General features: G+C 35.2%; 3 protein-coding genes across 3 annotated transcripts; 1 reads left to right on the top strand and 2 right to left on the bottom strand.

The window, feature by feature from the left end:
* Window positions 1-1,262: 1,262 nt before the first annotated feature.
* On the bottom strand, window positions 1,263-2,839 carry LOC131006206 (uncharacterized). Its single transcript, XM_057933386.1, has 3 exons — window positions 2,688-2,839; window positions 1,554-2,575; window positions 1,263-1,456 (listed from the first exon to the last, which is right to left on the bottom strand). The coding sequence occupies exons 2-3, from the start codon at window positions 2,573-2,575 to the stop codon at window positions 1,396-1,398; spliced, it is 1,083 nt and encodes a 360-aa protein (XP_057789369.1). The 5' UTR covers window positions 2,688-2,839; the 3' UTR covers window positions 1,263-1,395.
* A 191-nt stretch (window positions 2,840-3,030) lies between these two features.
* On the top strand, window positions 3,031-4,511 carry LOC131006207 (F-box/kelch-repeat protein At3g23880-like). Its single transcript, XM_057933387.1, has 2 exons — window positions 3,031-3,184; window positions 3,348-4,511. Exon 2 carries the CDS (start codon window positions 3,378-3,380, stop codon window positions 4,434-4,436), a length of 1,059 nt encoding a protein of 352 aa, XP_057789370.1. The 5' UTR covers window positions 3,031-3,184; window positions 3,348-3,377; the 3' UTR covers window positions 4,437-4,511.
* Window positions 4,512-19,084: 14,573 nt separating this feature from the next.
* On the bottom strand, window positions 19,085-22,105 carry LOC131013289 (receptor-like protein 7). The gene has a single exon (XM_057941361.1). The coding sequence runs from the start codon at window positions 22,103-22,105 to the stop codon at window positions 19,085-19,087; it is 3,021 nt and encodes a 1,006-aa protein (XP_057797344.1).
* Window positions 22,106-25,914: the final 3,809 nt, after the last annotated feature.

The raw sequence follows: 25,914 nt of genomic DNA, 5'->3' as shown, positions 1-25,914 counted from the left end.
AAATAGAAAATTAAAGCAGCCAAAAAACGGAAATAAAGGAAACAAAAAAAAGTCAACTATTGATAAAGAAGATAAACGAAAATTAAGCCTAATCTAAGGGAAGTAATTAATGGAGGATAATTATGTAAAACACCAAAATCATAAAAAACCCAACTCCTCTTAACATCCCTTCAAACCACCAAAAATCTTTATTGTTTATTTAATATATTATAGTTATATTATTTGTGGTCCCCATTGAGGATATGTTTGTCTTTTTACTACAAAATGGCTACTTTTACTATAGTTTTATACTTGTGGCTCTATTGAATATATTATTTATTTTATAGGCTAAATATAAATTTCCCCCTATACATGTTATCCTGAGCCAAGCTGGGCCTAAATATTTACGAAACATGACCCAGGCGATTATATGTACTATCAAAATAAATAATCATACTTTCTAGAATATGTATTTTTTTTTCCAAATGATTAGTATTTGAATTTAAATCTAAATTTAGAATGATCATTTAAACTTGAATAGAACCAGGGGTATGACAAAAAAAATACACGAACTTTAGAAAAAGTTGTAATTTTCACATGAACTTTTAAGTAAAACAAAAAATAAATGAATTTATATTTTTGTTGCAATTTTCATATGAGTTTGACTGCGACGAAATTAGAGTTTAATTGACCGTCAAAATTAAGTCGAGTGACAAGTTGTTGCAAGAGAGGTACAGAGCTGTTGGGATAGAAACTATAGATCACTATCAACTTTATAATTATAGTCATTTTGAAAATTACACAAAAAAAAAAAGAAGCAAAACCATCACATTCGCATTAAACTCTAAACTGCCTTATTTTTCAATATTATTAATGGTTGCGTTGAGGCTACATGTTTCGAATTTTAATTACTTTTAAAATTTCTATTTATTCAATAAGAAAAGTCACATAAGGTAAGGTGTCAAAATTTATAAGAATGCATGCTTTTATAATAGCAACAATAGAAATTCAATTGAAAAAAAATATAATATACTTGGTTTTGATTGTTTTTTGAGTATGTTGAAGTAGCGATTCAATGAGAATAAATAGATTGTATTTATATATGTATTGGAACATGGCTAAACTTTTGTTTATCTTTTTATATCAGCAAGTTTTATTCTAATTGCCAGCTTGAGAGTATTAGAGTTTTATTCTATGCTAACAAGGTGTTCGACCAAATTCCTCAACCAAATTCTTTTCATCAAAATTTGCTATTGAAAGTGTATTATTCATGAGAAATCTTCCTCAACAAATCGGAATCAACTTTGAAATTCTTGCAATGTATCATTTCCAAGCATAACGACACGAGACATAACACAAGACATAGGTAAAAAGCCAAAGCCTTATCACAGTAAATGTGGGTTTTCTTTCAAGCTTTCATGGCTGGATGTCGATCTTTTGAAAACCTTCGAGGACGAATTCTTCAGCATTTTGTGAGCTGTGGTTCATTGTTTAGATAAAACATTAGTTAGTCAAGTTATTGGACAAATTAATGATAATATAAACTCATATTTGGTGAAACATAAACCACTTACATTTTTACATCATTCGGCAGCAGAGCACAATTCTCAGCATAAGAAAACACCTTCATCGAAATCCAGTCATAAACTAGCTCAACTCTATCCTCAACATGAGAGACAACACTCACATTTTGTGCACGAGCATCAGTATCAAATTTCTTCAACTCCTTCGTAATACAATCATAAACTACTAACTGATAGGGCTTGTCGCTGCCGAATATCTTCCTTTTAAGAAACAAAAATCGACCATCCTTCAATCCCAACGGGTTTTCAATGCCGTAAAGAGCAACAACATATGATTTGGCCCACGAACTTTCTTTCCATACCAAAAGCTCAAAAGACTTGGCTCCACACTTTGATTCTTCATCGGTAGATTCATAGGCAATAGCACCCAGAAACCCACGACACTCGACAAGATCATATGTCAACCCATCATCTCCAGTCGGCGAAGGGATGCAAGAGAAACATTCACTGGTGAAGTCAAATGATAGAACATCTAATGCCAGTTCACCTGATGGACCACCAAAGGCTGGACCAAGACGTGCTTGCCAATAGCAACTCCCCTCAACGTACACACCACAATGGGCGCAAATACAAGCATCAGGGCTCGGAATCTTCTTCCAAGAACAACTTTTAAGCGAATACAACTCAGTTTTCGTCTCTTCATAATCAGAACGATGTCGAACATTGCACCAAGACCATAGGTGATACTTCTGTATCAACTTGTAGTCGCCGGATTTAGCATCGTATCCGAGACCACAACCCTGGAAAAGGATATTATATTGAATGGGTTTCTTCGGCGGAGCAATAAATTCCAGCTCTTTAGTTGTTAGGTTGCAAAGAACAATTTTGCCATGATAATAGAAATACAATAGCATCCGACAAATATTACCAATAACATAATTTTCATTATCATAAAAGAAAAGATTGGTAATTTCAAAGTCTTCCTTGGGAGACATATCTTGGGGAGACGTAATAGATAAATAATACTTATTATCGCCACCACCATCGAAACATTTCGAAACAAGCTCATTCATCTACAAAAACAAATTAACAACAGAATTATACATCATCGACCAACTCGAAAATACTTTCTCCTAGATAAAATCAAATATCAAATATATAAGTAGTTTGTAAAAATTCACATACCTTTCTTGTACTATAGAATCAAATTAAGCTTAATAACGCTTCAAGGCAACCCAATCAGGCGAATCCGCCAACTCTAGAGAGGTGAGGGAGAGAAGAGAGAGTGAGATGAGGATCAGTCGTTAATATGATTCTAATTAAAATCTAATTAGTGCAAAACTTGCGGATCATCAAGACTTAATATAAAAAGGATTACGAGGGATTAAGATATCTATAATATATTAAAAAATAACTTTAATCAACGTGCGGAACAAGTCAGGGTAAAAAAAAAGGGTTATAAATTTCAACCTGTGAACTCGCACAAGAGACTAGCTCAATATTATATTTGGTTAGATCTATTAATTTTTATTTATTTATATATAACTTATGGTAGGAGAATCATATATTGCAATTGATTGAATTGGCATTCGCAATTCCCTCTCTATTCTCCTCTCTCTAGAGTTCCGAATTAGGTTGGCTTTTGAAGCGTTAGTATGCTTTAATTCTATAGTATAAGAAAGGTATGCGAATCTTTGCGAATTGATGATGTACGTATATATACATATATTTGATATTTGATATTTGATATTTGATATTTGATATTTGATATTTGATATTTGATATTTGATTGTTTGTAGAAGAAAGGTGGGTAGGTGATCGGTTCTGATATTTGATTGTTTGTAGGAGAAAGTATTTTCGTGTTCGCCGCCAGCTATGGAGACCCGAGACATTTACCCATCTCTTTCCAAAGAAATCATCGAAGAAATACTGTTAAGACTACCGGTGAAATCACTCCTGAGATTCAGGTGCGTCTCGAAAGAATGGCAATCTCTGATCGACAGCAAACGATTCATAAGAACCCACCTTCAAAATTCGGCAAGAAACCCTAGTTTAGCCCACCACAAGGTTTTGCTGCTCAAATATGTGTCTTCACTGCCAACGCTGTTGCAACGCTCTGTACTCGATAGCTCAGATACTCATGATGCTCTAGAACTGGAATTCCCAGTCGATTATATTCATATCGTTGGTTGCTGCAATGGGCTGGTTTGCCTTTTACTGGATAGAGATAGACAAAGACAGTTTGTGTTGTGGAACCCATCTCTCAGAATCTCCAAGAAACTGTCTCAGACAGACATGATGCCGTTCTTTCATTTCTACTGTTGTGGGTTTGGTTGGGATGAATCGAGTGGCGATTACAAGGTTTTTGCGATTGCGAAGAGAGCCAGCGGCAAATCTATATATTGGATATATAGCTTGAAGAGTGATTCATGGAAGGAATCAGAAGAAGTGAAGGATTGGGATTCATGTAAGAAGGAGGATCGTAGTAGGTATGGAGAAAGTGAAATGGGGGTATTTGCAAGTGGGAGTCTTCATTGGGAGACGACTGATAGACGAGGCGTGGTTGCTTGCGACTTGAAGAGAGAGGCGTTGGGGGCGGCCATGGAGCTGCCCAAGTGCTCGGAGTGCTGCAGGTGGCAAGGTATTGAGGTTATTGGGGAATGCCTTATGGTATATTACTGGTGTGAGGATTCGAGTTGCTTGGATATTTGGATGAAGAAGAAGGAGTCTTGGGAGAAAGTGGTGGTTCTTGATGATCACTTCTTTAGTCCTCTCTATATTTCCCCCACCTTGGCTCCTTTTTGGAGTGGTGGGTTTTTTTTTATCAAGATTGGGAATTTGTTGGTTTTTGATGGGAAAAGGTTTAGGGATGTGGTCTCGTTGAAATATGCCGATGTCTACATTGAAAGTTTAGTCTCACCATTAGAGTTATAGTAGTCCCCATGCCCATGGTAAAGGTGTAGCTTCTTGATTTTTTTGTCATGCATTTTTGTTTTTGACTATTATTAATGTTTCAAATTTGAATCCATCTTAATGTGACTTTTAATTTAAAACTTGTAGTCGTTCAATAAGCGAAACTTAGAAGGATACATGCTTTTATAATAGCAACAATAGAAATTCGATTATGAAAATAGTAATTAGTATATTTATATGCACTTTTGCTTGATTTACAAAGGTGTAGCATGATTCAAGTGTAAAGATATTTGATATGTGTGTATTTTAATTATTTATATTCTTAAATTATTTTTGTTTTAATTAATGGAATTTAGTATACATAATTAGGTATAATTTGATGCAAAAATTGAAGAGTTCGACGGAGTCGAGTAAAAGGAATTACAATAAAAAGAGATTTTTGGTGCATTTTTGAAGAGGCCGTATGATGCTAGAAGTAAAAGAATATACCGGCTATACGGAGAGCCCCAATGATGCTAGAAGTAAAAGAATATACAGGTATATTGTATTGGAAAATATCGAACTGGTTATACCGTACTGGAAAAAGTATACGAAAATTTTCGGTAAGGTATGATAGGTATGATTTTTCTAGTTATCGGCTAATATCGATGTGTACCGATACTGCAAAATATACGAAAAAATAAATAAATACCGAAGATATATATCAGAACAAGGTATGATATAGGTATATATCGTAAATTATGATACGTTTATACCCTCTAAAATAATACTCTCTTCGTTCATGAAAAAACTTTCTATTTTTTCTCTTGAATGTCCACAAAATAACTTCATACTTATTTTTTGATTATACCACTTATCCAATATATTCAATAACATTTTCTTTCACTCCCAATACACTCAACAATTCAAAGGATTGCTTTATTTTTTGAATTGTTTATTTATTTCTTTCCCGAAGAATTGACGGAGCTTGGACGGCAATACAGAGGAGTGGCGGTAGAGAAAGATCGATTAGAATAGCTTTTACATTTTTTCTTTTTGAGGAAAAGAATAGCTTTTACTTTTATGCACACAACTTGGCGGAAATACTGAGCGCATCTTACATTATTCTTCAATAATTCAAGTTTTGGTGATATCTTTTGCTTTAATTTAATTTATTAGATTAATAAATATATTTTCTTTATTTATTTTGATTGAATTTTATTTTTAATTAAATACTGCTTCGTTTCCTTCTATTTTTTCAATGCTTTAAGTCTTAATTGTTACATGCGTTAATAGATTGGAATTTGGTTTTTAATTGTTAAACGAATGCAAAATTCTAATTTGCAAAAAAGGGAAAAGTGGATTAATTAGTTAGTTAATTGTTAGTGTATGACGTTTATATCGGAAGGAGGGTAAAAAAAAAAAGTTTTAAAAAGTTATAAATTACAACCTGTGAATATATGTAATTCCTTCCTTCCTGCATATCCGGATGCACAAGAGACTAGCTCGATATTAAATTTGGTCAGATCTATCAATTTTTTATTTATTTATAAATAACTTATTGTAGCTAGGAGAATTATATACTGCAAATAAGATTGTGATTGAATTCGTAATTCCCTCTCTCTTCTCCCCTCTCTAGGGTTCCGAATTAGGTTGGGTTTTGAAGCGTTAGTAAGCTTACTTCTACAGTATATACATATATTTGACATTTGATTGTCTGTAGGAGAAATGATTTTCCCATCTCTATTCAAAGAAATCACCGAAGAAATACTGTTAAGACTGCCGGTGAAATCACTCCTGATATTCAGGTGCGTTTCAAAAGCATGTCGATCTTTGATGGACAACAAACGATTCATCAAAATCCACCTTCAAAATTCGGCAAGAAACCCTAGTTTAGCCCGTGTTGATGAGTGTTTAAGTAAAACTTGATCTTAGCCATTCATTTCAACGGAGGAGATATATAGTAACTTTTCTTGTCGTCTTACTGTTGTAATATTTGAGCTGAGAGAGTTTTTGTTAGTCAGTTACGAGAGAGAGAAAAAGGGAGAAAAACAGTTAGTGAAAAGCTGTGAAAAGTGATAGCTCATTTTGCTGTGTGTGAGAGAGAGAGTTCATCTTCTTCGTTTTCTTTCCTCTGTAAAATCTGAGTCCTTTTTCTTCATCTTGTGAAGCAATAAAATCTGGTTAACTTTCCCGTGGATGTAAGATCAGCAATGATCTGAACCACGTAAGATCTCTGAGTGATTTTCTTTCATTCTCTCTTCCAATTTTCTGTTCTTGTGAATCGTGGTGTTGGCTGCTGTGTTAGCCTAAGTTTTGTGTGAATCTTGATTGATTAATCACGTTCTTGATTCACATGTGGCGCCGTCTGTGGGAAGAGGCGATCTCACGACCTAATCAGATCCGGTGATAATCGGAGCAATTACGATAAACGTAGGATTTGTGAAGTTGATCTGTGTGAAGATTCAAAATGGCGACCACGAGATACGAAGCAGAAAAGTTCAATGGGAAGAACGATTTTGCTATTTGGCAAATCAAAATGAGGGCCTTGCTTGTGCAGCAGGGTTTGGCAAATTTTCTGAATGAAGATGCTGTGAAAGATTTGAAAGAAGATATGGCCGATGCCAAGAAGAGAATTGAGCTGCAAGAGAAAGCTCATAGTGCCATAATTCTCAACCTAAGTGACAAAGTGCTGAGGGAGGTTTCGAAAGAAAAAACAGCTGCTGCAGTCTGGAAGAAACTTGAAACCATATACATGGAAAAGTCATTAGCCAACAGGTTATACTCTAAACAACGCTTGTATTCTTACAAAATTACTGATGATAAGAATATATTAGAGCAGTTAGATGAGTTTAACAAAGCCATAGATGATTTGGAAAACATCGAAGTTGTTCTTGGTGAAGAAGATAAGGCCATTGTTTTATTAAATGCCTTACCTAAGTCATATGAACATCTTAAAGATGCCATGCTATATGGTCGTGAGAAATCCATTACATTGGATGAAGTTGAGTCAGCTATCAAGGCTAAGGAACTGCAGAAGGCAGCCGGGAATAAGAAAGAAGCTCCTGCTGAAGGCTTAAATGTGAAAGGAAAGTTCAAGAAAAAGAAGGATCAAAAGAAGGCCTCTGAAAATGGTAAGAAGCCTTATAAAAAATCCAAGAAGCAGGATGATGACAAAGAAGAAAGGAAATGCTTCTTTTGTCAAAAACCAGGGCATATTATCAAAAACTGTTTTGCATGGAAGAAAAAGCAAGCAGAACAGCAGAAAGAGTCAAGCTCGGCAGATATAGTGGAAGGATGTGAAAATGCAGAGGTGCTCAACGTAGTGCAGCAAGAGATAAGTGATGAATGGATTATGGATAGTGGGTGCACTTTCCATATGTGTCATTTGAAGGAGTATTTTGCTGAACTTGAATATGGTGACAAAGGATCTGTAGTCTTGGGCAATGACAATTCATGTCAAGTGAAAGGGATTGGAAGCATAAAGTTCAAGACTCACACTGGACAGATCAAAATCTTACAGGAAGTAAGATACATCCCCAAACTGAAAAGAAACCTCATTTCTCTAGGATTGCTAGAGAAGAAAGGGTTAAGTTTCATGTCTAAAGATGGATTTCTATATGTCATGAAAGAAGGCACTGTGGTGTTAAAAGGGGTACGAAAAAACAGCTTATACTACCTTGTGGGATCAGTATTAGTTGGTGAATCAGAGGTTAATGTGGCAAGTGATGCAGAGTTGTGGCACAGGAGACTTGCACATGTGGGAGAGAAAGGAATCAAAGAATTGCAGAAGCAGAATTTGCTAAAAATCAATGCTCCAGTTAAACTTAAAGTCTGTGAGGATTGTATTCTAGGGAAGAGCAAAAAGGTTCCTTATCCTACTGGTAAGATGTGTACAAAGGAGCCCTTAGAATATGTTCACAGTGACCTCTGGGGGCCCTCAAAGACAGCAACTATGAATGGAGGAAGATATTATTTCTCTATAATTGATGACTACAGCAGAAAATTGTGGGTATACATCATCAAGCAAAAGTCAGATACATTCTCAAGATTTCAACAATGGTGTGCAGAAGTTGAGAATGAGATTGGAAAGAATGTGAAGTGTTTAAGAACAGACAATGGTCTTGAGTTCTTAAATGAGGAGTTTGATCATTTCTGCAAGGAAAGGGGCATAAAGAGACATAAAACCGTTCCAGCAAATCCTCAACAAAATGGAGTTGTCGAAAGGATGAACAGGACAATACTGGAAAGGGTAAGATGCATGCTCACTAGCTCAGGATTACCTTTGAAGTTTTGGGGGGAAGCTGTTAATACAGCTTGTTACCTAATAAACAAAAGCCCTTCATCCGCAATCAACTTCAAAGTACCTGATGAGTTGTGGAATAATAGAGCTCCTGTGTATGAGCATCTAAGAGTTTTTGGCTGTCAAGGCTTTGCACATATAAGACAAGATAAGCTACAGCCAAGGGCATTCAAGTGTGTAATGTTAGGGTATCCTAAAGGGGTGAAAGGGTACAAGTTATGGTGTATGGAGCCTAACAATCAAAAGTGTATATTGAGCAGAGATGTCACCTTCATTGAAGACAAGATGCCTTACTTGATGAGTGCTGATGCTGATGAAATCAGAAAAGAGAGGTCTCAATTCGAGGTGGAGTTCAGCAACAATCAGAACTCAGAGACCCAAAATACATGGAGTGAGGATGACAGTTATGATGAAGGTGAAGTGATCTCAAATGAGGAAGAGCAGGCTGATGATTTGAGTGACTATCAACTAGCAAGAGACAGAACTAGAAGGGAGATTCATCCACCAGGAAGATATGCACAAGCTGAAATGATTTCATATGCATTAAATATAGCAGAAGAAATCACATATGATGAGCCTAAATCTTACAAAGAAGCAGTGAGTTGCAAAGATAAGGATCATTGGATACAAGCAATGGTGGATGAATTAGACTCAATGTACAGAAACAAGACATGGATTCTGGTTGATAAACCAAAGAAACAGAAGTGCATTGGGTGCAAATGGATTTATAAGAAGAAGGTGGAGCTTATAAATGGTGTTGAGAAATTAAGATACAAAGCAAGATTGGTAGCAAAGGGATTCACTCAAAAGGAGGGCATAGATTTCAATGAAGTCTTCTCTCCTGTGGTAAAACATACTTCCATCAGACTGCTATTAGCTATTGTTGCTGAAAGAAATCTGGAATTGGAACAACTAGATGTGAAGACAGCTTTTTTAAATGGAGATCTAGAGGAAGACATCTATATGGTCCAACCAGAAGGTTTCATTGCAAGTGGCAATGAAGAAAAGGTCTGTTTGCTGAAAAGATCAATATATGGGTTAAAACAAAGCTCAAGGCAATGGTATCTCAAATTTGATGAACACATGAAGAATATTGGTTTTAAGAGATCAGCCTATGATAGTTGTGTGTATCTTAAGGCTGGAGAAAACTCTGATATGACATATCTTCTTCTATATGTGGATGATATGTTAGTAGCAGGGAGCAACAGAGCAGACATTGAAAGGGTGAAAGCAGATCTCAAAGCAAAGTTTGAAATGAAAGATTTGGGACAAGCTAGAAGGATTCTAGGTATGGACATCATCAGAGACAAAGCTAAAGGAAAACTGTGGCTATTCCAAGAGGAATATATCAAAAAGATACTTAAGAGATTCAAAGTGAATGAATCAAAAGCAGTACAAGTTCCTTTAGGGCAGCATTTTAAGTTGAGTTCAAAACAGAAACCATCTACTGATGAAGATAGGAATTTCATGATGAAAATACCATATTCAAGTATAGTTGGAAGCATCATGTACTGTATGATTTGTACTAGACCTGATCTATGTCATGCTGTTAGTGTAACTAGTAGATACATGAGTGATCCTGGGAAGGTACATTGGGAGGCTCTTAAATGGACACTGAGGTACATGAAAGGAACTTCTAGCTGCGGTATTCTGTTTGAACATAAAGGTAATGATGATGAAGAAAGCTTAGTTGGTTTTGTGGATTCGGACTATGCTGCAAATGTGGATACAAGAAAGTCTCAAACAGGTTATGTATTCAACTTGTTTGGCTCTGCTGTGAGTTGGAAATCAACATTACAGTCTGTTGTTGCACTCTCTACTACCGAGGCAGAGTATATGTCCCTTACAAAAGCAGTTAAAGAAGCGTTGTGGCTTAAGGGAATTCTGTCAGAGTTTGGTGTTCATCAGCAATCTGTGGAGGTGAGATGTGACAGTCAAAGTGCCATTCATTTGGTCAAGCATCAGATGTTTCATGAGCGCAGCAAACATATCGATGTAAGATATCATTTTATAAGGGATATTGTGTCAAAAGGAAGTGTTAGAGTTGTGAAGGTGGGGACAGAGAACAATGCAGCAGACATGCTTACAAAGGCATTGCCATCTGTCAAATTCAGATATTGCCTGGACTTGATGAAGGTGCTGCAGATGCAGCATTGATGCTGTGCAATCAGCATTCTTTTCTGGTCTGGGTGGTTAGCCCTGTGATGGGGCAGTGTTGGAAGGAAAGCCAGAGCTCAGTTTTGCATAAACAAGGTGGAGAATGTTGATGAGTGTTTAAGTAAAACTTGATCTTAGCCATTCATTTCAACGGAGGAGATATATAGTAACTTTTCTTGTCGTCTTACTGTTGTAATATTTGAGCTGAGAGAGTTTTTGTTAGTCAGTTACGAGAGAGAGAAAAAGGGAGAAAAACAGTTAGTGAAAAGCTGTGAAAAGTGATAGCTCATTTTGCTGTGTGTGAGAGAGAGTTCATCTTCTTCGTTTTCTTTCCTCTGTAAAATCTGAGTCCTTTTTCTTCATCTTGTGAAGCAATAAAATCTGGTTAACTTTCCCGTGGATGTAAGATCAGCAATGATCTGAACCACGTAAGATCTCTGAGTGATTTTCTTTCATTCTCTCTTCCAATTTTCTGTTCTTGTGAATCGTGGTGTTGGCTGCTGTGTTAGCCTAAGTTTTGTGTGAATCTTGATTGATTAATCACGTTCTTGATTCACAGCCCGCCACAAGGTTTTGTTTCTCCGATCTGTCTCTACACTAGAGCTAACGCTGTTGCAACGCTCTGTACTCGATAACTCATATACTCACGATGCTTTAGAATTCGAATTCCCAATCGGTTTTAATAGCATTGTTGGTTGCTGCAATGGGCTTGTTTGCCTTTCACTGAATGAACAAAAACAGTTTGTGTTGTGGAATCCATCTCTCAGAATCTCCAAGAAACTGCCTCACTCAAAGACGATGTCATGCTTTTATTTCTACTGTTGTGGGTTCGGTTGGGATGAATCGAGCGACGATTACAAGGTTTTTGCGATTGCGGCTAGAGCTAGCGGCAAATCTATATATTGGATATATAGCTTGAAGAGTGATTCTTGGAAGGAATCAGAGGAAGTGAAGGGTTGGGATTCATGTAAGAAGGCTGATCGTCCTCAAAATAAAGGAAGTGAAATGGGGATGTTTGCAAGTGGGAGACGACTGATAGACGAGGCATGGTTGCTTGCGACTTGAAGACAGAAGTGTTGGGGGCGGTGGAGCTGCCGGAGTGCCGGGGGAGCTGCCGGTGGCAGGGTATCGGGGTGATCGGAGAATGCCTTTCGGTGTACTACTGGTGCAAGGATTCGAGTTCGTTGGATATTTGGATGAAGAAGAAGTCTTGGGAGAAAGCTATGGTTCTTGATCAGTTCTTTAGTCCTCTCCATATTTCTCCGGTCTTGGCTCCTTTTCGGAGTGGTGGTGGGTTTTTGTTGATCAAGATGGGGAATTTGTTGGTTTTTGATAGGAAAGGGTTTAGGGATTTGGTTTCGTTGAGATCTTCTCATGTCCACATTGAAAGTTTAGTCTCACCATTAGAGTTCAAGGCCCATGCCCATGATAAAGAGGTACTAGTTTCTAGCTAGCTTCTTGATTTTGTGTCATGCATTTTTGTTTTTGAATATTATTAATGGTCGAATCTGATTCCATCTCAGCCCATGTTTGGTTGAGTGTTTTTGGAGGTTGGAAATGGAATCAGTTAATTGAATTCATTACTTATTGTTTGGTTTGAATAATAAGATAACCATATACCCTTACTTGGGGGTAATCCAATCACTCAATTTGTTACCCCCTCAAAATAGAGGGGAAACAAAAAAAAATGAAATCCCTTACTAATGATTCATTTCTATTAAACCAAACACTCAATAAAAGTAATGCTTATTGTTACCATTCCACTCCTTTATTTGATTCCATTCCTTTCTCGATTCCTCTACTCAAATCAAACGACCACTTAATGTGACTTTTTAAACTTGTAGTTATTCAATAAGCAAAACTTACAAGGATGCATTCTTTTATTATAGCAACAATAGAAATTCAATTGTGAAAAGTAGTTATATAATTGTATGCACTTCTGCTTGATTTAATTACAAGTCTCCGTTAATTGCAATTATACGATGGTAACAAAGGTGTAGTATGATTCAAGTACAAGGAATTAATTAAGGATGTTTGATGTGGGTACACAATCGAGTTGCACCCACCCTTGCTAAGACCATGACTTGCATCCTGATCCGAATCCATATCTTGACTCGAATCGCACAAATAATAGTATTCTAGATACGACTCAACCTGGTGGTATATTACACCCGATTCTACCCAATCATGACGGCATTCAAATTTAAATCATATCATAATCCTTTTTATCTTATCCACGAATATCCCATATAATTTATTTTAAATCCCATATATGTTTATTTTTTAAGTTTAAAGACGACCTGACATCAATATAAAGAAAGGTTATTTTTCTCTTGATTTGATGATATAAATATTGTTGATGCATTAATATAAAAATATGAATATCACAAATTCACAATTGTGGAATTTGGGGTTGGTGTTGGTGTTGTGGGGCTGGGGGTGCATTATAATCATCACAAATTTGGACCAGCATATGCAACTACTGAAGCCCACTTATCACGGTAATGGGCTTTCACATGCTTAGGCCCACACAATATTTTAATTTCCACTATAGATTTGGTTAATGTTATCAACAATATTTTAATTTCCACCATAAATACAATAATTATACCCAAATTTTAATTTCCGGGCGACCGGATCCTCGCAATGCTGCCGGTGAAGCCGAATCCAGCAAGGAGGATGGGATCACCTGCGGTGGAGGTGATGGTTTGCGGCGGCACTTATTTGAAGGCCATGAACATTACTTATGAATTTGGTTGTTATGTAATAATGTCATTCGCTTTATTATTACTCCCTCCGAAAGATAAATAAGGAGAGAGATAGACTGAGTAGTGAAAATGTATGAATTTAGTTGTTATGTCATAATTTTATTCGTTTTATTATTACTCCGTCCGTAAGATAGATAAGGAGAGAGATAGATAGAGTAGTGAAAAAAATAAGATAAAGATAAAGTAAATGAAAAGAGATAGACAAAGTAAGTAAATTATTATTATTATTATTTTATTGAATTGACAGGTTCTTGGTTGCAATTTAGGGACTTCACAGTAGCCTCAGTAATGAAGCTTAATGTGCTACCTGAATCAATGAGGATGTTAATCGTCTGACCGTTAATTTCTCCCAAAACTCTCATGGTTGTAGGTCCATCATTCCCAGATAAAGCACTGATGGCTAAAATAATTTCCTCCATCACCAATGTTTCATTCTTATCTTCCTCAGTCTCTTCAAGAGTGATATGGGACAAATTAGCTTCCTCCTCTTCAGTCATGATTAAGTAGGAAATTCTCTGTTTGCATCTATGCCCTGGGACATAGGTTTCATCGCAATTGTAGCAAAGTTTTTTGCTTCTTCTAGCCTCCATTTCTTCAGCAGTGAGTAACTTGAATGGCGACTTTGGAGTAAAATTTCCAGATTTCAAGTTGTTGTTCTCTGGCCTCTTTGAAAATTGGTTAACTGGGGTTGAATTTCTGTATGTGCCCTTAAGCTTCTTAGTGATAACCTCTAGTGTCTGCAACTGATTCTTTCCCAATTCCACAGCCTGATTTAAAGTAGCTGGATTGAACATCCTTATGAAAGATTGTAGTTCATCACCCAGCCCACTAATAAAGCTTGCTATGAAGTAGTCCTCTTAGAATTCTCCTCTATTAAACATCAATAGACAAGCCCTTAGTTCTTCAAACCTCTCAACATAGTCAGTATAGTTCCCAGTCATCCTCAACTTGTTGAACTCAGCCACTATTTTGGTTTCCTTCAACTCCTCAAACCTGGCAGAGACCAGTTCAATGAATTGGTTCCAGCTCAATTCAATCTGTTTCACCCCTAAATTTTGGTGCCACTGTGAGGCCTTCCCATCAAAGTGCATAGCTGCTAGCATCACCTTTTGTGGGTCAGGGATGTTAGGGATAAGGCTAAAATAAGTTTGGCACTTCAGTATCCAAGCGCGGGGTTGGGTGCCATCAAATCTGGGAAATTCTAACTTAGGTAATGGGGTAACCATGGGGAATCCTTCACCATCCTGATGCCCTCGTCTATATCTTCCAGAAAATGGTGTTCTATTATTACTGCCTTCCCCTATGTAAGTATAGTCATGCCCCCCTAAGATTGATTCAGACTCTTTCCCATTTCCCACATTTAATAACTGCAATTGGATATTAGCTAGAGTTGTTGTGAGGTGTTCAAATTTACCTTCCATTCCCTTCCATTGTTTCTGTATTTCTTCAGCCATATCTTCAATTTTCTCTTGCATCTTTAATTCTGTTGATTCTCTTTTTAATGCCTCAGATTGAACGAACTGATCCAGCTGTCTTTGCGCCTTCTGTAGGTCCTTAAAACGAGTCATTTCAGCCATGATGCCCGGAAAGCTGGCTCTGGATACCAACTATTATGTTCACGTGTATTACCAGCAGATTTATCTTAGAATATGTAATATTTAATGGTTTTCCACAGTAACCGAGAAGAAAGGAAAGAATTAGATAGGAAGAGACAGAGAAGTTAGAGGGAGGCGGATGAAGATAAAGTTAATTCTCATTGATTTTCCAAAACCTAGCAACCAAAGCTCATATAAAAGTCATAGTGGTCCCCTACTCAATTTATTTTCACACTTTACACAAACGATTTAAATTATTAAAGTGTTTTCCTTTGAATTTTTAAATTTAAATTTGAATAATGTCTATACTAATATAAAAAGTGACTTGAGAACAATATGTGAATTGCCTATTTCACCCTTATTACATATTTTATTTTAAATTTAAGTTCATAAATTTACATATTATATATTATTATAAATATATATTAATTCATTAGATATTAAACTAAATCTATTTGATATACATCAGAAAACGTAGAATATTATATAAAAAACTATACAAAACCAACTTGAAGCCCACCAAACTCAACCAAGTTGAACCCACGGACGAACATGCCCATTTCAACCCACAAGCATGGGCCCAGCCCAGGCCCGCTATAAAGGTTATCCGTGAATAGTGAAAGGCGGTTTTGTCTCATTAGCAACTAAACCCAATAACACGCTTAACGTGGAGACCAATTCAAAATTCTAATTGTAGAATTTAGCCTGCGGATTGATTGGCGGAGCTTATAAGATTTTTATAATATAAAAGATATAATACATTAAATTACACAATTAACCTTAAATTAAGTATATATATGAGGAATATAATAGATCAATCAAATTTTATAAAATAAGACTTTTTTATAATAGGTATGGATTTAAAAATAATTATATATAATTGCAATTGCATTGGATTTTGGCAAATTGCAATTTAGATCCCCTGGTCATTTTGAGTAACTCCCTAAAAATAACTCATTTTGAGTAACAAGGTTTACCGAAATATTGTAGAGTACCTCAAAAAAAAAAAAAAAAATATTGTAGAGGCGTTTATCAATAAGCATTTATTTTCCATAAATTAACCTCGTTTTCCCTGTTCTACATACTTAAAAACCTTAAATCCCCATTTCCCGTCAAATGGGATCTTCTATCCCAATTCCCAAAATATAACGTGTACCACGTGTACCACTCTTCATTTCTTTATATTTTTAAATTATTTTTATTCAATTTTAATTTATTATGCTTTTATATAATATAAAGATAATTAACAAGGGTTCACTCATCCATTTAGGGTTTATAATTATTTTTTTATATTTATTTGATTTAATAATAGATTTATATTCACTCATCCTTAAATCCCCATTTCCCGTGCAGTATTATTTGGGTAGAGAGAAGACTTAGTCATACTGCATCTATTAATGGCAGTCTTATTCCAAGGAAAAAAAAAGTGGAAAAAAATCTAAAATGTAGGACCACGTCGTGGAATTTGCTACTGAAATGAGTTCAACAAATAGAGTTAATTAGTGATCTAATACAATTATTATCAATTTTACTAGATAAATATGAGTTGTGCCTACTAATTATTTATATTTTTCAATTTGAATCACTTAAAAAATATGTTCACGAATACTATCAAACTGATCAAGTTTGATTTGTTTATTTTTCAAACTTCACTAAACGAACTTGGATGAGCTTTTTTCGAACCAAATTTCGAATAATTAGCAAGCGGCTTTATTTTTTTACAGTCCTATGTTTAATGATGATTTTTTTTAATGAAACTAAAATCTATAATGCCCCTCAATAGATAAAGGCAAAAAAAAAAAGTGGGGAATTGAAGAAATTGCCATTGATTTGCTAGATATACTTGAGAATGTGGTGAGAAGAAGACATTGGATTCCAAGAGGCCATGAATTTCGTTTTCAAATTGTCAGAAAATCTATGTACTGCGTGTTGATTTTTGGGCAGACAACCAAAGCATGTTATCATTTTTCTAGGGATAATACATCCATTTGCTACAACTCATCCTTTTATTCACAAAAAGTAACTTAGCCTACTAATTACATCAAATAACATAATAAAATGCCACAAGAAATCACAAAGTTTTTGGTGACATAATCAACCTAACCCTTCTGAACTTTCTTCACAAAGCTTAGTACTCCAGTAAACATTCCAATCTGCTGCACTTTGAAAGCGACTGCATTAACAAATTTAAAACTTGCATGGTCATTATACAATGTTGATAATATAAGCAAAAGACTAGAGGATTAATTCATACATACTTAATTGGCATCGGTTTCAGCAAGTTGGGAGTTGGGAATGAAGTAGTTGACGGCAGCCCAGAGAAGTTTATCGTGAAACATACATCAATGAACCATTCAAGTTCAATGGTTTGTCAACATTATCAATTTAGACCATTCTCCATCTATTCCATATTCCCAAACCTCAAAAGACTTGACCTCTTCAAATCTGCTACGAATTTATATTTTTATTGCAATTTTCACATGAGTTTGATTTTCGAAAAAATTAGAGCTTAATTGACAGTTGAAAGTTCACTTTATATTGGTCTAATAACTTCTGATGATGATGAGTATTTAGAAGCTCGAATGGTTTAAGAAGGCAAAAATTAATATATGTGACTTAATTTCGACTGTCAATTTATTGCGTGAGAAATCAACTGATGTAAACTTTGTCACTAAAAGAGTGATAGAAATCAAGTTGGATTGTTTTAAAAAATCAGGAAATCTTTTTAGGTTGCAGGAAGATAGGCTTAACTTCTTTAGTTGGGAAAATGTAATCACTATCAACTATGTTGGGATAGAAACTATAGATCACTATCAACTTTATAATTCTAGTAATTTTGAAAATTACACGTAAAAAAAAAAGCAAAAAAAAAATTTATTTAACAAACGAAATTAATTAGAGATTTAATATAATTATTAATTTTAGCATACGCATTTGAATATTAAATTTATGGAGAAACTAATAACAAAATATACAAGTGTAGGATTCAAAAATAGAGAAATCAAGAAAATAAATTTATGGTTTTCCTTTAACATAGAGATGCTAGGTGTTTGGTTTGAGTGATAAGACATTACTGATAAAATAATTCACCTTAATCAAGTGTTTGATTATGATTGAATTCGCGATTGATAATACGGCCCGCATCTAATCATGCAATTGAGTGATTATTTATCACTCAAAAGTTGGGTGCATTATTTAACCACTTCTCAAATCCTATCAATCTTATCAATCATATCTATCTCATCCATTAAACCAAACGCTAGAGAAGCTTCGTCGAAGAAAAGAGGAGATAAATTATGGACACGAGTATGGAATATAACTCTTCTAAAAATAAATTATGATTTTCCATACACTTGATTTCACAAGTGTATGAACACGCAAATTAACACTTTTTGAACGTAAAAGAATTATTTGTTTAGATATCTTGAGAAATATTAGTTGAGTGCAAGATTACGCATTTATTATTATTATTTTTTAATTATTGGTAAATCTTAAATTTTTTAACATTAATATTACTCTACAATTATAAAGTGATACATTTCGAATGCAAAATTTGTATGACTTCTCATAGTATGATAATTATTCAATTACATTAATTAATTTATGTAAATTAATTAAATCGCGTGCAATGCAGGCTTTCTATATATGCCCAGTAACAATAAAATAACAAATGAGAAATCCTAGAATATCTTAAACAAGACAAATCTGATATGTGCTAATTCTCGTAAAATAAAATGACATAGTTAAGTACCAACACACAGAATCTCTTTTAATTTACAGCTTAAATTAAAGAAAGTTACATGCAAAAAAAAAAAAAAAAACTTCAAACTTGCATCAAACACTAAACACCCACCCTTGTTTATATCATCAACTTCTCTGCTGTCTCCTAATCTCTTTTCTCATCTCTACTCTTTTTCTTCTTCTTTCATGTCTTCTTCTCCTGGCTCTCTCGTAGAAAATCTTGTCAACAATCTCTTCTATTTTCTCGAAATATCTTTCTCTGAAGCTTCTGCGGCATAAAAGCGTCCATGCAATGCTTCCTAATCCCACAACATAACCAAGCGCAGAAGATACATACTCCCACTCGATCTCACTCTTCTCTTCCCCGTTTTCATCTTCTTCTGGCGACAAATGATCACTGTCATCACTGTCAGTACTGCAGCTTATGTTGAGATTGAAACCACACAACCCCGCATTTCCTTTGAAGGAATCAGCTGAAAATGTTTGTAACTGACGCCCATTTGGGATCTCTCCAACCAGCTTATTGTAGGACAGATTCAGGACTTGAAGAAATGTGAGCCCTGCAAGCTCCACTGGTATTGACCCGATGAGTCGATTTACAGAGAGGTCGAGTGATTCGAGATTCCTCAACTGACCAAATGAGTTTGGGATGCTTCCATTGAGGGCATTGTGGGAGAGGTTGAGCTGATGAAGTGAGGTAAGATCACCAATTGCATTTGGTATCTCTCCTCCGAAATTATTGCAAGAGAAATCAATGATACCAAACTCTGGCCAAATCGTGTGATACTCTGAATTTGTCCCTTTCATGATTAATGTGATGCTTAATGAAAACCACAATTGTGAGTACCTCAATTGTTCATCACTCTGTAGCATCATTGTCTTCCAACTAGAAAAGTTTATCGATTCCAGATTTCCACTGAACTGATTGGAAGATATATCTAGAATTTGGAGATCTTCCCAGCTGTTGTCACATCTTACTTCCCCATGGAATCTGTTAGAGTGCAAAACAAGAACTCGCAACATCGATGATAGTATGCACGGGAAACTGTCAGTGATGTTGTTGTTCCCAACATTCATGAACACCAACCACTCGCATCTTTCAAGGGACTTTGGGATTTTCCCTTCTAAAGCATTATTGTTAACATCCAAATATGATAGCCAACAATCCATAGGAAAATCATCTGGAATGCTACCGCTGATGTTGTTTTGGCTTAGATCTAACTCTGAAATGTTTTCAAGTAAGCAAGGGGGTATGCTGCCACTTAATCTATTGCCAGACAAATCAAGAACATCGAGCATCATATAACTGCAAAGGGAGGTTGAAATCGATCCACTAAAACTGTTATTAGCAAGAAATAAGAACAAGAGTTGAGACGCAGGTGGAATGTGCAGGTGCAACTCACCCTTGAGCTGGTTAGACTGCAAGAATAGGTATTCAAGAGAAGCAGGGATATGGTAAGGCTTTTGCAGATCTGTTAGAAGATTAAAAGAGAGGTCCAAATACCCAAGTTGTGCTCCCCAAATCCAACTAGGTATCTCCCCACCAATCCGATTGTATGAGAGGTCTAGTGTTCCCAAATCATCAGAATGTTTGATGAAATTAGGAAAATGGGACAAGTTACAAGAAGCTAGTCCTAAGTATTTTAGTTGGAGACTTCCATATGAAGTTGAATTGAGGTTGCCAACATCTACTGACAATCTATTGTGAGATAGATCAAGTATGGTAAGATTGGAAAGACTTAGAAACTTGTCCAGTTGAAAAGTGCCATTAAACTGATTGTTGCTAAGATGAAGTTTCAACAATGAAGGAAGAGCCAAGAGAGAGTGGGGAATGTTACCAGAGAATGAATTATATGACAAATATACATGAATTAGCTTGGTTAGGTTAGCAAAGAGAGAGTGGGGAATGTTGCCAGAGAATGAATTATATGACAAATCGACACTAATCAGCTTGGTTAGGTTAGCAAAGAGAGAGTGGGGAATGTTCCCAGAGAATGAATTACCTGACAAATCGACACTAATCAGCTTGGTTAGGTTAGCAAAGAGAGAGTGGGGAATATTGCCAGAGAATGAATTTATCCTCAAATCTAAATAAACAATATTGGAAAGGCCTTCAAACAACGTAGAAGAAAGTGAGCCTGTGAAGAAGTTAACTGACAAATCGAGATGAATCAGGTTGGTTAGGTTAGCAAAGGTGGGTGGAATCGAACCCTTCAAACTGCAGTTAACAAGACTCAAGGTGGTCAAACTTGGAAAATTGGGGAACAAGTCTGGAAGTTCTGTCCCAAGAGGGTTAGAATCTAGTCGAAGGATGGAAAGGTTGATTAGGTTAGCAAAGGTGGGTGGAATCGAACCCTTCAAACCGCAGAAACAAAGACTCAAGGTGGTCAAACTTGGAAAGTTGGCGAACAAGTCTGGAAGTTCTGGTCCAAGATCGTTCCAATCTAGTCGAAGGAAGGAAAGGGAATGGAGTTGCCCAAAGGACTTAGCTAAAGGGCCAGACAAACCACAATCAGTCAAGCTCAACACGGTGAGGTTGGGTAAATATGATGCTATAATGTGGCTCCATTTTCTCCTCTCATGAGAGGAAGTAACATAGGCATAATCAAGATAGAGCTCTCGAAGCCCTGTTAGATTCCGGACAAGCATCTCCAGTTTCACAGATGTTGTAAAATAGGAGATATCGAGACTAACCAACCTCCTCAAGGAAGAAATTTCAGCGGGAACCTGCCCACCGAAATAAGCATGGGATAAATTCAAGTGTGTCAAATAGGTGAGATTGTGAATACCTTTCGGGATGGGAGTGTAGTTGAAAAAATTGTGGGCTAGATTTAGCTTCTGCAGATGCACAAGTCTGAACAGACTCGATGAATCCTTGATTCCACCAGAAATAATGGACTCATTATCGAGCTGCAAACTAACGACGTAGCCAGCAGCATCACATTCCACACCGGGCCACTTGCAGCACTCATCACTTTCATTCCATCGCACCAATTTTGTTGAAAGAGAAGAATCGAATGTCAAGTCGTTCTTGAACTGAAGCAACAAGGTTTTTTGATCGTGAAGGCATTGGGTATTATAAGAATGAGTAGTGAAAATGAAGGAGGAAATTAGTGTAGAAATGATGAAGAATAGCTTTGGAAGCATTGTGATGAAGAGGCTATTAATTGATAGTGTTGTGATTTGTGTTTTCTACAAACTTGTGCAAGTGGCTTTAAATAAGCCACTAGAAACACTATTGCACTTATAAAGTATCTATTACTATATAATTAATTTAGTGCGAGCTTTTTAGCAACTTTCATTTGTTCAATTGTTCTAGGAGGTGGATGAGTTGATTTGTTAATTAATGCAATAAGCTTGGTATTAGAATGGACCATAGGTAGTTTTATCTCATAGCATCACTCAAAAATTGAATTTAATAATTACTAAAAATTAATTAGTTATTTGCAAGAGTTTGCTAAGTAATAAAAGTCGTTATTGCATTAGGATTACAAAGTCTAGCTGATAGTTAGTCAAATATCTATACCTATTATAAAAGTGCCTTGTTTTATAAAATTTGATTTGCCTATTATATCCCTCATATATACTTAATTTAAGGTTAATTGATATTATACATATAATGTATCTATAAATATATTATGGTTATCTTTTATATTTTAATAGTTATTTAAGTAGTAGTATCCATTAGGACTCTTCATCATATAAGTTATTATTATTTTTATTATATAATTTTAATAATTTAGAATTAAAATACAAAGGATTACTTAATATATAGTTGTTTTAGAAGGTTAATTTTGCTTGAATCTTGGAATTAAAATTAATTATGTAAAGATGAAACTTATAAAATAAATATCACGACAAAATTAGGTGATGTTTAATTAATTAAAATTATTATTTTTATACCAAATTTAATTTTTTGTTTTAATTTTATGAGTTCTATATAACATTATACTTTTAAAAAATTAACCAATAATTAGTTCAAAAAATACATTAAAATGATAAATATTGCTATAAAACAAAATAAAATATAAATGTACACTCATAAAAATTTATTCATTAAAATAATTTCTTTTTACGTGCGAACGCACGTTATCTCTGCTAGTATTCCAAAAGTAGGCCAATCTACGTAACGAATTTTTGTAGCTAGTAATCATAAATATAAAGAAAGACACAAAAAAGTGGGAATAGAAGAAATTGCCATTGATATGCTTGTGGATGTGGTGAGAGGAAGACTAGTTTTTTTAGAGAAGGAAAGACTAAATGGTTGACATGGAAGACTAAATCAATTAATTCGTGTACAATATTAATATATGTATCATAATTTAGTTCATAATTGGTGTCTCATTTTGTACTTAAAACTAAATGGTTGCAACTCATTTTGTACTTAAGAACTAATCGTGGACTAAAAAGTTCCATCTCTAATAAACCATGTAGACTTGTAGGCAATTTGTTGATCTTTGATGAGAAAGAAATTAATGCACGAAATTTTAGCAAAATATATACTCTTTTTTATTAATTTAATCGTTATTGTACATTGATTTTTAGTCTCCTACGTTATTTAATGTAGTGTTGTTGAATTAATAGTTGATAAAAGTCTAGGTCCACAGGTAGGCCAATCCGAGCAATCGTAAATATAGATAAAGACAAAAAAAAAGTGGGAAATTGAAGAAATTGCCATTGATATGTGGATGAGGTGAGAGGAAGACTTTTTTTTTTTTAGTGCTCGTTTGGTTCAAGTAGAGGAATGAAAAGTGAATAGAATCAAATAAAGGAGTGGAATGAGAATAATAACTATTACTTTTATTGAGTGTTTGGTTTAACAAAGGAAATGAATCATTGGTAAGGAATTCCATTTCTTTTGTTTTCCCCCTATTCGAGGGGCAACAAATTGGGTGATTGGGTTATCTTTAATTATGAGTGATGGTTAACTCATTACTCAAACCAAACAACAAGTAATGGATTCAATTGAATCCCTTTCCAGATTCTAAAAACACCCAACCAAACATGGCTAAATGGTTGACTTGGATGACTAAAGCAATTCGTGTATAATATTAATATATGTATCCAGTTATTTTAATAATTTTGATCCTTTGATGAGAAAGAAATTAATGCAAAGATTTTTTGCAAAAAATATAGTCTTTTTGCATTGAGTGGCTGGCATTAAAAAGCCAAAGATAATAAATTTAGGATTGAGTATAAAATGGTTTCGGAAAATTCTTATCAATCAGAAAATTTCACTAAATAATATCTGAATAGCAAAAGAAAAGGAAAAATCGCTATTGTGTATATGTGTATGTGGAAATTACTAATAGTGAAAGATGGTTTTGTCTCATTAGCAACTACCCCATAAATACACTTAATGTGGAGACCAATTCAAAATTGTAATGCTTGAATTTAAGCTACGGATTGATTGGCTGAGCTTATCCAAATCAGTTATATCATTTTCTTCCAATCCCAATCATGTAGGCCTACTTGTGGAAATTAACTTATGTAAATTAAATCGCGTGCAATGCAGGCTTTCTATGCCTAGTAACAATAAAATACTAACAAATGAGAAATCCTAGAATATCTTAAACAAGACAAATCTGATATGTGCTAATTCTCGTAAAATAAAATGACATAGTTAATTACCAACACACAGAATCTCTTTTACAGCTTAAATTAAAGAAAGTTACATGCAAAAAAAAAAAAAAAAAAAAAAAAAAAAAAACAAAGCTTCAAACTTACATCAAACACTAAGCACCCTTGTTTATATCATCAACTTCTCTGCTGTCTCCTAATCTCTTTTCTCATCTCTACTCTTTTTCTTCTTCTTTCATGTTTTCTTCTACTGGCTCTCTCGTAGAAAATCTTGTCAACAATCTCTTCTATTTTCTCGAAATATCTTTCTCTGAAGCTTCTGCGGAAAAAAAGCGTCCATGCAATGCTTCCTAATCCCACAACATAACCAAACGCAGAAGATACATACTCCCACTCGATCTCACTCTTCTCTTCCCCGTTTTCATCTTCTTCTGGCCACAAATGATCACTGTCATCACTATCAGTACTGCAGCTTATGTTGAGATTGAAACCACACAACCCCGCATTTCCTTTGAAGGAATCAGCTGAAAATGTTTGTAACTGACGCCCATTTGGGATCTCTCCAACCAGCTTATTGTAGGACAGATTCAAGAATGAAAGGAATGTGAGCCCTGCAAGCTCCACTGGTATTGGCCCGATGAGTCGATTTACAGAGAGGTCGAGTGATTCGAGATTCCTCAACTGACCAAATGAGTTTGGGATGCTTCCATTGAGGGCATTGTGGGAGAGGTTGAGCTGATGAAGTGAGGTAAGATCACCAATTGCTTTTGGTATCTGTCCTTGAAAATTATTGCTAGAGAAATCAATGATACCAAACTTTGACCAAATCGTGTGATACTCTGAATTTGTCCCTTTCATGATTAATGTGATGCTTAATGAAAACCACAATTGTGAGTAATAGACAACTGAATTGGCGTACCTCAATTGTTCATCACTCTGTAGCATCATTGTCTTCCAAGTAGAAAATGTTGAGAATAAAAAGTCAGCAGACAAATAAAGTTAGTCAAAAGATAAAGTTAGTCAAAAGATAATTAAGAATCCCTTAATTATAGGGATCCTCATGATGTTGTAGGAATCCTCATGATGTTGTAGGAATCCTCATGATGTTGTAGAAGTAATATTGAATATCAGCTCCCTTCTTAATACTATAAAAGGGATGATTGTATCAGCAGGAAATAACAAGAAATACAAGAACAATATTCAAGGAACAAATTCTCTCTTCTATGATGATAACATGTTTTAACATGGTATCAGAGCGGGTTAAATCCTTGAAACTCAGAAAATTATCATCATAGTTTCCAAATCCCTTACTCAAACCTCTTTTTCGATCAAACCTGTTCTTATCTCACGTTGTTTCTCCTGAAAACAAACCACAA

Source organism: Salvia miltiorrhiza, chromosome 1 (genome assembly GCF_028751815.1).
Source record: "Salvia miltiorrhiza cultivar Shanhuang (shh) chromosome 1, IMPLAD_Smil_shh, whole genome shotgun sequence".
In the NCBI taxonomy this organism is placed as follows: Eukaryota; Viridiplantae; Streptophyta; class Magnoliopsida; order Lamiales; family Lamiaceae; genus Salvia; species Salvia miltiorrhiza.
Note: the sequence above shows the minus strand (reverse complement) of the source record. Positions and strands in the feature narration are given on the sequence as shown.

Coding starts and splice junctions, on each gene's coding strand:
- LOC131006206 (XM_057933386.1), bottom strand. CDS start 2,575: ATGAATGAGCTTGTTTCGAAATGTTTCGATGGTGGTGGCGATAATAAG. Junction 1,457..1,553: donor CTGCCGAATGATGTAAAAAT/GTAAGTGGTTTA, acceptor AATGAACCACAG/CTCACAAAATGCTGAAGAAT.
- LOC131006207 (XM_057933387.1), top strand. CDS start 3,378: ATGGAGACCCGAGACATTTACCCATCTCTTTCCAAAGAAATCATCGAA.
- LOC131013289 (XM_057941361.1), bottom strand. CDS start 22,105: ATGCTTCCAAAGCTATTCTTCATCATTTCTACACTAATTTCCTCCTTC.